Source organism: Chanodichthys erythropterus, chromosome 14 (assembly GCF_024489055.1).
Source record: "Chanodichthys erythropterus isolate Z2021 chromosome 14, ASM2448905v1, whole genome shotgun sequence".
In the NCBI taxonomy this organism is placed as follows: Eukaryota; Metazoa; Chordata; class Actinopteri; order Cypriniformes; family Xenocyprididae; genus Chanodichthys; species Chanodichthys erythropterus.
Genome location: NC_090234.1, coordinates 42,631,136 through 42,643,733, shown reverse-complemented (window position 1 = coordinate 42,643,733; position 12,598 = coordinate 42,631,136). Strand labels below are relative to the sequence as shown.

Sequence of the window (12,598 nt, the reverse complement as noted above, 5' to 3'; positions counted from 1 at the left end):
CCAGAATAGCTTGCAAATCTAGCGGTGTGAATGAGACTGAGAGAAAAATTTATCACCCTGAGTATGAGATTTAGGTCATCTGGCAAACAGGTGGAGAACTTACACACACAAGTGTGCTCAACAAACAGACCCTGTTATAGACCCTGCCTACAGCGCTTCACAGACACAAACACACACATGATCATGAATTCACCCACATGCCATACGCAGACACTGTCTTCCGCTCTCTGGCTGATCAGAGTTTATTTATAGAGCGGGATTAAACATTAGCTGCAGCAGAGTGATGCAGACATGTCAGCACCTTCAGTGAGAGATGCTGGGCTCCGATTGGCTTGATGGTAATGAGGTCATGGGTGATGACAAAGGGCGCCAGACTACTGCTGAATTCACAGAAAACGTCAATTGTAGGAGTTATGTAAGGGATAATGTACAGTCAGCTGCTCACTGTCAAAAATAAAGACCCTGATGTTAAGTTTAGGGGTCTTGAGTCATCTTGAAGGGGTTTTAGTTATTTACTTTATTCAAAATAATTTCTTGTTTTTCTTCTTTTCATTTGCAGTGAAATGAAATGCCTTATATTAGACACTAGTATGGGAAATGTGTTTGTATGTGATAGATGGCTATAGCAGCCATAAATTTAGGATAGTTCTCAGACAAAAACATATATAATACCATAAAAATACATGATAACTTACACCTATAATACACATATGTACATATATTACACATAATTACACAAATATTAGAGTAAATACAGGATGTTCGAAAAAATGTACACTTCATATATGCATGCAATAAATACAAACATAAAACATTAATGTGACAATTTAGACTCAGGCAGATTATTATATATAAACTCTCGCCACATACCTGCTGAATTAGATACAGTGTATGAGTGGAAGTGATTTCTACCTGCGCTAAAGCATGTGAAGTTTTTGAAGGTGTCCTGACTGACCCTCCTCTCCTCTGTAATTGGGGTTAAAGACTCGACTGCCTGAGGGCCGTTAACCAGAGGTTTAACCTCCACACACTGCATCCTTTTCTTTCTTTTTTTTTGCACTAATGAAATAGAAAAAAAAAAAAAAAAAAAAATTACCTGATCAAGTCAACTTTGAATTTTCTGTGAAATTACTGTCTCTGGAACCATAAAGAGACAAAATACATGACTTGATTTCAAAGCGGAAATGAACATTGCAGAGCACCTGCAAGTTTGTCCCATTCTTGTTCCCTTTAAACAGTCAACATGTTCTCAGTCCCAAGGGGTTTGATACTGATGCATGTCCAAGAGAACATCCTCTCAAGTCATTCCAAACCTATTTGAAATACATAATATTATAAAAGTAATTAAAGAATATATTTTGAATAAAGTTGGTAACGGTTTTGGTGACCTTGACAATTATTATATGGACCAAAAAAAAGACAAAAAGCAAAAAGACATTTCTCAAAATTTCAGTAACGCTTACTTTGAAGGTCCCCTAGACATTTTGTTGACTCTTAAGTAATGTTGCACCTATGTCAACTAACTCTCATTAGAGTATTAGTTAAGAGTATTAATAGACTGTCTGCTTAATATCGGCTAACACTTTATTTTGATGATCCCCAACAGACATTATACTGACTGTAAGTAACTTTGCAAGTACATGTCAATTTTCAACATGTCAACATTCGACTAACCCAAACCCTAACACCTAACAGTCTACTAATACTCTAATGGGAGTTAGTTTACATAAGTGCAAAGTTACTTACAATCAACAGAATGTCTAAAGGAGTACATCAAAATAAAGTAACCAAAATAGAATTTTAATTTTGGGGTTATCTTTCCCTTTGATGAATAATGTGCAGAAGGTGTGTATTATAAATGTTTAACATGCTACTCATCCAATCATAATTTAGAGTCAGAAGTGCTTATGGATCCAAATGTATCATATTTTAGTCAGAGTTATTGCACTCCATCTGTTTGACACGCATGTGTGCATCAAAGTGAAAGACCCGCACCAAACATTTTTGATACAAATACATGTACCGTTACACCCCTAGTTACACTCTAAAAAAATGCTGGGTTGTTTCAACCCAAGTTTGGGTCAAAAATGGACAAACCCAACCATTGGGTTACATTTTTAAATGTATTTTTTTGTCCATATTTGACCCAAATTTGGGTTGAAACAACCCAGCATTTTTTAGAGTGTACCATGCTTGAATAGCACGTTTACACGTGCACAGTTTGGATGTGTGACTTTGACTCCCACTTGTGATATTAGGGTATTACCGTCTCTTTCTGCGATAAACAAAACAATACTTCACATTTAAAACAGTTTTTTCACCATCAGATGTTTGTGTGTTCACTCTGAAGCCATTGCAGCTTGAGATATTGTGGTGTTTTGGAGCCCAGGAAGTTACCTGTAGTAGGAAAAAAAAACAAGAACCTCAAATCTGTGGCCACAGTTTTGCAATTGTTCCCCTCAGTTTATAAACTGTACGCACAGATTCTTAAATTATTTCCTCAGTTTAACAAATCATGCCCACCGATTAATAAACTATACCTACGAATTTCCAATCCATGCACTCAGATTTGTAAACCGTACCTTCATTTTTTCTTCAATTCATACACACAAATTCATAATCCCATGCCCATGCTTTCACAATCCGTTTCCAGTTTTTCAAACTGTACTTATGGATTTGTGGCCATTTATGGCTGCGTGAGATTCTCCAGCTTTGTTGTTGTTGAGCAACCGAAGTGTGAGCTGTTAAAGCTCCTCCCTCTTCAGCAGCACATTTGCATTTAAAGAGACAGACACCCAAATAGGGGCAAATTTGACAAGCTATAATAAATGATCTGTGGGGTATTTTGAGCTGAAACTGTACAAACACATTCTGGAAACTTATATTGCATCTTGTGAAAAAGGGCATAATAGGCCCGCTTTAAGAATCTGTGAGTACAGTTTATAAACTGAGGGGACGAATTGCAAAACTGGCCAAATTTGCAGTTTTTTTTTTTTTTTTCTTTTTCTCTCCTACAGGTGACTTCACGTCCTCCTTATTGTGTGCCGGATATAGTATTTAAACACAGGGAGACATTGACATGAAAGTGCAATATGATTCTCTGTGTGAGCTCAGGTCAAGACACGGGTCACGGCTCAAAGAGCAACAGCAGGAATATATCAGCTGCAATTCTTCTTCCACATTAAACTCTTACCCTTGACTACTGTGGGTTTGCGGTCTATGTGTGCACATGTGAATTGATTTCTGGGTGTGTGTCCATGTTCACTCTCGATAGGGCCCTCCTTTCATTGTGTGTCCTTTAGTTTCACTTCACTAGCGCTCTGAACATCACATACCTCTGAGGTAACATCTAAACATGCCTCACCACAGCCAGGAGCGATAAAGAGTTTACGTCAATGGAAAACGGGAGAGGAGAAGTGGCTGGATGGATCACTTTACAGTCACTGATTGTTTAACCCATCGGTGGTACCACCAAAAGGGGAATATGAAGAGATATTAATGTATTTCATCAAATATAAATGAAAGAGCTGTTTTCATGCGAATGAGTAAATTAATACATGGTTTGTTGCATGTAGTCATTTATTGTGTCAATAACATTTTAAAGTGCTAATCCCATTATTACAACTTTAATTATTGCCTAAAATGAGACATAATACTAATAAATCATTTCAGTTCACAATTATTTTTCTTTTTTTTTTTTTTTTTGCAGCTTTCTGTTGGGCTTAATTTGCCAACTGAACAAAATTTGTCTAGTCTATATTTTCACTCATGTTTTATGATTTATGTAGAAAAGACATCTAGTTAGTAAAATACTTGTATACATTCACATAGATTTTGTCAGTTAGCAATTGTAAAATATTATTTATTTAAAAGAGCTGTTTTCTATGAAAGCTTGTTTCTGCCACTGAATTAAAAAATTTAATTATGGTTATTTATCTCATAATTCTGACTTTTTTTTTCGAGTTTATATCACGTGACTTATAGGGCCCTATAATACACCCGGCCCAATGCGACGCAAGGCGCAGTGCAAGTGTGTTTGCTAGTTTGCGTCCGGCGCCGTTTGCGTTTTCCCGTTCAGCGCCACATCCTTAAATTAGTAAATGCATTTGCGCCAGTTAGTGCGCCCATGGGCGTGCCGGTCTAAAAAAGAGGTGTGTTCAGGCGCATTGCTATTTTAAGGAGCTGAATATGGCGCAATATTTTTTTGTTAGAAACTGCGCCTCTGGATGTGTCCACAGTGCGCATTGTCTTTGCTTATTACACATAGGGATGTGCATCACACAAACATGCCAAATATTAAAAACAAAAGGATTACAGTGTAAAAGAATATTATTGTGTAGGCTACATAAATATAAAAATGTAATGATGAATAGTCATTGCGTGTATTAGAATTAGGATACCTATTTTCAATTCAGCCTATTACTACTTATAACGGACACAATCACTGCTAATTCATCCCACGCCTTCTTCACCTCGGGAAGCTTTGGTGGATTCCTGCTTGTCCCGTAGATGATCTGTTCGGTTTCTTCGTTTGAAAAGCGTTCAGCTTTTCCGCCAACAAATTCCGCCATTTAAATAGCAATCCGCCATGGCGCGAGTGCATCTCGCTCTTAAAGGGAATGGGAGATGACACTCTGATTGGTTTATTGAAGGTTACGCCCATTACTCATTAAGAGAATAGGGACAACCCATTTCAAAAATGCGCCCCAGCGCACGGACCGTTTTTCCATCGTTAAAATAGTAAAAGTGGATTTGGACACGCCCTGAGTGTACCTGCGCCATGCGCTTTACACTTTGCGTTTAGATCGCTAAAATAGGGCCCTTAATGTTAGAAGTGCGAGACATGTTTATATTTCACAAATCTGACATTATTTCTCACAATTGTGAGTTATAACGTCAGAATCGTGAGATACACACTTGCAATTGTGAGTTATAATGTCAGAATTGTGAGCTCTTTTATAATTCTTACATTTTTTTATTCCATGGCAGAAATAAGCTTCCATAGTTTTCTTTGTATTTAAGTAATGTCATTTGATCCTGTGATCAAAGCTGAATTTTCAGCGTCAATTATCCAGTCTTCAGTGTCACATGATCCTTTATAAATCAGTCTATAATGATGATTCTTAGTTCTTAGTGAAATCTGGCTGCTTTTTTCTGGTTCCATTACAGGAATCTTAGATGATCTGCATGATAACCCTTGGCTTTTTAATGTTTGCAGAAAATTAAAGTCTTCCATTTAACAGGAGTAACAAGGATTGGCGTGTCAAAGGGCTGACTGAATTGGGCATTGTTATGCATAGTGAACCTAGTTTCCTCTGTATTCAAAGAGAGGAATGGTTATTTGAAGTGGTTTCTTGTCCTGGATAAAGGAAAACCCCATGAACCAGTTTGACGACATGTTTACCCTGAGATCGCATTCGGCTGTCGCAAAAACATCACGTCAAAATGTTGAATGGATGACATGTGAATTGTTTCACATTGTAATGAAGATCGTCATACTTTCAGATATAAAATTCTATGTTAGACATTCCAGCAGATCTTGATTCTCACTTGCACTGGCATTCGCTCAGTTGCCTTTTTATGGTGTTATTTTTGGAGTGTGAATGTCACCCTTGACACACTCTCTGCATGCATGTGCGTATCCGTGCAGATGAGTGGGTGAGTCTTTAGCAAGTGGGCCACAACATCTCTCAGGCTCAGAGACATCTCAGTTGCCATGGAGATGGAAGGAAAGGGTCTAGGTATCGGCACTGATCTCCTGGTTCGATTCTGAATACAAGCTATCTTCTATATTGATTAATTTGGGAATATTTTAAGTTAAATTCAGTTTATGTCAACATGATAATAATTGCATGATCACATGACTGCAACACAGTCCAGGTTCAATTTATTTTCATATTCAGACACATATATATATATATATATATATATATATATATATATATATATATATATATATATATATATATATATATATATATATATATAAAAGGCCATTATGGGTTATTGGCTATGCACAGAAACTCAAAGAATTTCCTTTTTACCATTTGAATAAATAATAAAAAAGGCAGCATAAAAAAGTCAAATCTGACACTTTTCATAAAAAGACCTGTCAATGAATATACAGTTTAATTTGGATCACATTATGGAAGTAAAATAATTTGTAAAGATGGTTCATGTTGACTTCTGCAAGTGTGTATTTAATTTAAGGTTAGGATTCACACGTTAAAAACTGGATGGTCCCATCAGAGGTGTGGCACAGAGGGTAGTCTGTTGCCCCTGACATATGAAGATCTGTTGAGTTTGTAATGATCTGGGTTAATTTCCTGCCTGGTTCATGTCCTGGTCATGTTCCGCTTCTTTCTCCCTCAACTTTCCTGTTGCTTTTCCACTGTCCTCTCAATGATTGCATCAGGGATCAGTAAAGAAATTACTACTTTTATTCATCAAGGATACATTAGATTGCTTAGGCCTAGAACAGGGGTGTCCATTCCTGCTCCTGGATTTGGTCCAATCACTGTTGTGCATAGTTTAGCTCCATTCCAGTTAAAGACATCTTAACCAGCTAATCAAGGTCTTACTAGGCATACTAGAAACTTCCAGGCAGGTGACCTGAAGCAAGTTGGAGCTAAACTCTCCAGGATAATGGCCCTCAAGGACCGAGTTTTGACACCCCTGGCCTTACAGTGAAGACATAATATAATGTTACAAAATATTTCTATTGCATAAATGCTGTTCTTTTGGACTTTCTATCCATCAAAGAATACTGAAAAAAATATTACGCAGCTGTTTTCAAAGTTGATAATACTAAGAAATGTTTCTTGAGCAGCAAATCAGCATATTAGAATGATTTCTGAAGAATCACGTGACACTGAAGACTGGAGCAGTGATGCTGAAAATTCATCTTTGTCGTTTTTGTTTAAATAGAAAACACTTATTTTAAATTGTAATAACATTTCACAATATTAGAGTTTTTACTGTATTTTTGATCAAATAAATGCAGCCTTGGTGAACATAAGAGACTTCTTACAAACCCAAACATTTGGACATAGTTGATATATTATGAAGTGTTTTCAGTGAACACGATGCATGTATTCCCATTGAGAAAAGCTGACATTCACCGAATTAAGATCTTTGATCTTTGTGCAGGGGCCGGCAGTCAGAATCCACTGACTCAGCGACATCTGCCGATTGAGAGGCATGATTCAAATAATGATTAATGAGAATCTACCGAAAAAAGACATTGATTGAAAAAAATCGATATTGGGATTTTAAAACTCGATATTGGAATGCTCAAATAAAGATCACAGTTAATCGGCAAATCAGTATGGTTGGCATTGACTGTCAGAGTCTCAGGTGGTGATGAGGGAGAAAGAAGAGCTGCACTCTAGACCAGTTTCTGATTCTGTTCTAAAACTCATTGCTACAACACAATCTGCCACTAACTGCAGATCAGGGATTCATTGGATCTCGAGGCCTGATTTGAGGCTTGTCGGAGATTTTGTATTGTGGGGCTGCTGTGGGTATGGGGGGGTTGAAAAGGCACAAGACACTCTATGTAGTTAACCTTTAACAAAGTTAACTGAGACTTTGAACTCTAGTCTGGAACTCAAAGAAGCTGATCCAAGTAGTTACAACCATCTACTAATACCAGACCAGATCCCTCAATCACATCATTGTACACGCACATGATTTGATTTGGTCCTAGGGGCCTAAATTTCATCATGGTATGAGTAATTTTATATTAATTTTTATAATGGGAATTAAATATTTTATATGGCGGAATCTGTTGGCGCATTGCATAGTTTATACAGCTGAGTCCTAACTGTATCGTATAAGGTAATTCATAGTAAATCTTTTCATGAGTTTAACTTTAAATCTGTCCCTGATAAACTAATGGTATTATGCTTTGGCTCACTGCATTCATTTCTCTGGTTTATTACCCCTCACAGCTCTGAAAGAAGGTATAGTCACTCCGAAAACCTCTCCACATCATGCTAAGGATTATATTTCACGTGCTATGTTTGCATTGTAAGCAATATAATCTGACTTTCATCCTAAGTCACCTGCTGAAGTAATCCTCCCAAGTGCCAAATATGCACTTTCTTTTATGCCGCTTTGGTGAGAACACATCTGCCAAGAACGGTAATGTAAAATGCATAAGCTCATGGTAGATTTTCTTTCCAGCTTTTGCCTGTTAGTGCGTCCCAATTTGGTCCTAATTTACAGAGCAGACTTGTTAGCCATTTAGATAAGTTGCATTGGTTTTTCAATTAAATGGATAGTTTACTCTAGATGGTAAATTTTGTCATCATTTTCTCTTCTATGGAAGGCAAAAGGAGATCTTAAAACATTCTGGCCACTCATCTACAGGGAGTGCAGAATTATTAGGCAAGTTGATTTTCTGATCATATGTTTTTTCCAAGCACATTTTACCAATTCCAATCCACATCAATCTTAATAACTACTATTAATATTGTTTTTAATCATTTATAAGTGATATATAATTGTTCATGAAGGCTGGAAATGAAAAATGCCCTATATTCAGGTGTGCAGAATTATTAGGCAGGTTTTCTTTTACAGATAAAATGAGCCAAAAAAGAGATTTAACTCAGACTGAAAAGTCAAAAATTATTAAATACTCATGAGAAGGATGCAATACTAATGTAATACTAGAAATTGCAAAGTTAAAGCATGACCATTGGACAGTGAAATGCTCATTGGGTCAGCTGGGTCATACAAAAACAGCTGGAGAAGAAAAGACACGTTAACTGCAAAATAATTAAGAATTAAGGTGAAGAATTAAGTGTGAAACCATCAGGAACCCTTTAGTCTCCAGCGCCACCATTTCCCAGTACTGAAACCTACCTGGAGTCTTCAGAAGTGTGAGGTGTCAGGATCTCAGAGACTTAGGTTAGGTGAAGAATCCTAAAAAATGACCCGCTCTTAATAAGAATCACAAGCTGAAGTGTTATAAAGTACATGAAGACTGGGTTTTTATAGGCCTTATAGACAGACAGCTTGAGAGTGACTCCTGAAGGACCAGCACCACATCCTCTTGTACCACTGTTTGAAGAATTTATCTTCCAGAATCTGGCAGTAAGTTTTGGAAGATCATTTAGTCCATCTCTGCAAGATGGACATTTCAGGATAAGAGATGGACTAAAAGTGAACTCCCACACCTTACTGCCAGATTCTGGAAGATAAATTCTTCAAACAGTGGACTAGACTAAAGGGTTCCTGATGGTTTCACACTTAATTCTTCACCTTAATTCTTAATTATTTTGCAGTTAACGTGTCTTTTCTTCTCCAGCTGTTTTTGTATGACCCCGCTGACCCAATGAGCATTTCACTGTCCAATGGTCATGCTTTAACTTTGCAATTTCTAGTATTACATTAGTATTGCGTCCTTCTCATGAGTATTTAATAATTTTTGACTTTTCAGTCTGAGTTAAATCTCTTTTTTGGCTCATTTTATCTGTAAAAGAAAACCTGTCTAATAATTCTGCACACCTGAATATAGGGCATTCTTCATTTCCAGCCTTCATGAACAATTATATATCACTTATAAATGATTAAAAACAATATTAATAGTAGTTATTAAGATTGATGTGGATTGGAATTGGTAAAATGTGCTTGGAAAAAAAATATGATCAGAAAATCAACTTGCCTAATAATTCTGCACTCCCTGTATAATGAATGTAAATTAAGACTGGTGAAGTTTGTGAAAGATTCGTTCATGAATTTACCTGATCTGGTTCAACTCAATGATCCTGTTGCAGTGGTTAACAGCTCTTTGGAGGGGGAGAATATAGAATAGTATAGGGCTTGTTCACCAGCAGAGATATGTTTTCACTGTGTTGATACTGTACATTTCACTGTCTGTCCAAAAGTTTGACATTGCATTCTGTAGCTTAAACAGTTGTGGCACTAGCAATGCCAAGGTCTTTGGTTCAATTCCCACAGATTGCATGAACTCATAGAAAACAAATAGGCCTATACTTTGAATGCAGTGTAGGTTACATTACATTTAAAAGAAAAATATATCAGAAATTAATAGACATTAAGAAATTAAAGAGCTTTTAATGGAATCAAATGTCAAATTAGGCCTCATTCAAATGTATTTTTTTAAATAATTGGAGAAAATGGTTCTTGATTCCCAACCACGGTACTCATCATTACATTATTAATTAGGAGAATGCAAGGTGGAAGTTGTTGCTACTGAGGCATTGTTGTGTTTTCCGCCTTTTTATTGCCTGTTTGCAACATCAGTCTCTAACCCCCATTTCTCTTTTTATCTGTCTGAAGGAGATAAAGATGGCAGTAAAGTGACCACAGTGGTGGCAACCCCTGGACAGGGACCTGACCGGCCGCAAGAGGTCAGCTACACCGACACCAAGGTCATCGGTAATGGCTCTTTTGGCGTGGTCTATCAGGCCAAGCTCTGTGACTCAGGAGAACTGGTGGCCATTAAGAAGGTCCTTCAGGATAAGCGATTTAAGGTAAGACTGAGAAGCATGACATTCATTCTTTCTTGGTCCTTTGACTCTATATAATGCTTTGGGCCTTGTAGCCTCTCATAAGAACAGCTCAGACAGTATTTCTCTCATCAAAGTTCTTTTGTCTTTGTTCCTATATCATTATAATTATTTTTTGTCTGTTCTTTGATCATTTCCTTTATTTCTGTTCTTTAGTTTTATTGGTATGCTATTATCTTTCATCTCTGTTCTCTTATGTTTGATCTCATTTCTTGTGGTTTAAATCAGTTTTAGCTGAATTCCATTCTGATGTGCTTCATGGCCAAAGTCAATCAAATACTGTCAATACCCGACACAATGAATGCAAAGGATAATTAGATGTTGATATTATTGCAATATATATATAAAAAATGATAAAATAAAAATAAATAATGGTAAATTAATGCTATCAGTTAGACGTAACATTTTTGTATTTTCTCTTTTTTGGTCAGTGAATCACACTCAAAGTATGAGTATATAGGGAGGTGGAGACAGAATTTTACAGAAGCGTACAGTAAGAACTTACCGTCAGTCGGCACTTCCTGCAGACTGGGGTGTTTTTCACAGAATCCAAAAAACTCCCTCACTAGCTGTTTCCCAATTCAGAGGCTGCATCCATCGAAGGACTCAGACATCAGAGGCCACGCCTTTAAAGTCTATGAAGGTCAAACTGAGCATTGTTAAATGGGACGGTCAAGCCTACAGAGTATTGCTCTTGTCGCCTAGCAACTGTGACGGCTACCATTGACAAGCGGCAATGACGACTTTTTTGCTGAAAACAAAACGGGGTTTGAAACCTGTCTAAATATGTTCACCTTGGTCTATTTATGTACATAATAAAAGAGTATAAACTATCTGTAAAATCACATCTTAGTAAGATATGTCAAAATTTTAACCACTTTTGATTTTATTATTATAATTTTTTTTATGTGGATTACATATTTGGGTAAGTTAAAACCCAATACTTACATTTCAAAGTGTAATCTGGCATTTTTTCTCAAAAAATAAAGTCGTCACCAGTGCAAAAAAATTAATCTTGGGATAGGTTGGGCCACAAATGATCCACTTGGAGGATGCAGTGAAGGACTCATTTGTTGGCTGCATTTGAAGAGGCCTTTGAAATGGGACAGCCTTAGGCTGTTGGAGAAAATGTAAAAATAAATACACAAGCAAAAATTATAACAATACAATAAACTATAACTGTGTAAAAAACAGTCAGCTTAAGTTAGCTACAAGTATTAAATGCAAAATAATTCCAATATCATACCGAAATTTTAAAAATGTGCCGCATTTAGCGCTGTTGAGCGGATTCGCACCTCTGATTGGCCATTGTGTTCACATGCTCATCAGATATGTCTGTGATTGACTACAGTGATCAATGTATGGGAGCATTTGTACGGAAGAGGATTAAGGCCAGCCAATAATAAAAAAATAAAACCATCTTGAGATTAAAGTTTTTAAATTTCGAGAAAAAACTTGTTAAATTTTGAGAAAAATGTCAAAATAAAATGTTGAGAAAAAACTCATTAAATTACGAGAAAAAACTTGTTAAATTTCGAGAAAAAAGTTGTGATAAAATGTTGAGAATAAACTCTTTAAATTTCGAGAAAAAAGTCGAGATAAAATGTTGAGAATAAAGTCATTAAATTACGAGAAAAAAGTTGTTAAATTACGAGAATAAATTTGTTAAATTATGAGAAAAATGTTGTTAAATTTCGAGAAAAAAGTCTAGATAAAATGTTGAGAATAAACTCATTAAATTATTACTTTATTCTCAACATTTTATCTCGAGTTTTTTCTCATAATTTAACAAATTTGTTCCCGTAATTTAACGACTTTTTTCTCGTAATTTAATGACTTTATGTTCAACATTTTATCTCAACTTTTTTCTCGTAATTTAACGAGTTTATTCTCAACATTTTATCTTGACCCCGCTCAACAGCGCTCAAAGCGTCACACTTTTTTAAAATGTCATCACCGACTTGGTATCTCATTTGGTACTTTTGACAACACTACCACCACCTGCAGTGTTGGAGTGTCAATCAGATGGCGCTAACTGCCCCTGGGCTATTTATGATATT

The 12,598-nt window shown here is 36.3% G+C and overlaps 1 protein-coding gene across 4 annotated transcripts in view; it reads left to right on the top strand.

Moving 5' to 3' along the window:
* gsk3ba (glycogen synthase kinase 3 beta, genome duplicate a) overlaps nt 1-12,598 on the top strand; it is a 77,772-nt gene that overhangs the window by 28,140 nt on the left and 37,034 nt on the right. For all 4 annotated transcript variants that reach the window (XM_067410464.1, XM_067410465.1, XM_067410462.1 and 1 more), the window contains exon 2: nt 10,309-10,502. In XM_067410464.1, the coding sequence (XP_067266565.1) occupies nt 10,309-10,502 (194 nt within the window). The remainder of the gene's footprint in view (nt 1-10,308; nt 10,503-12,598) is intronic.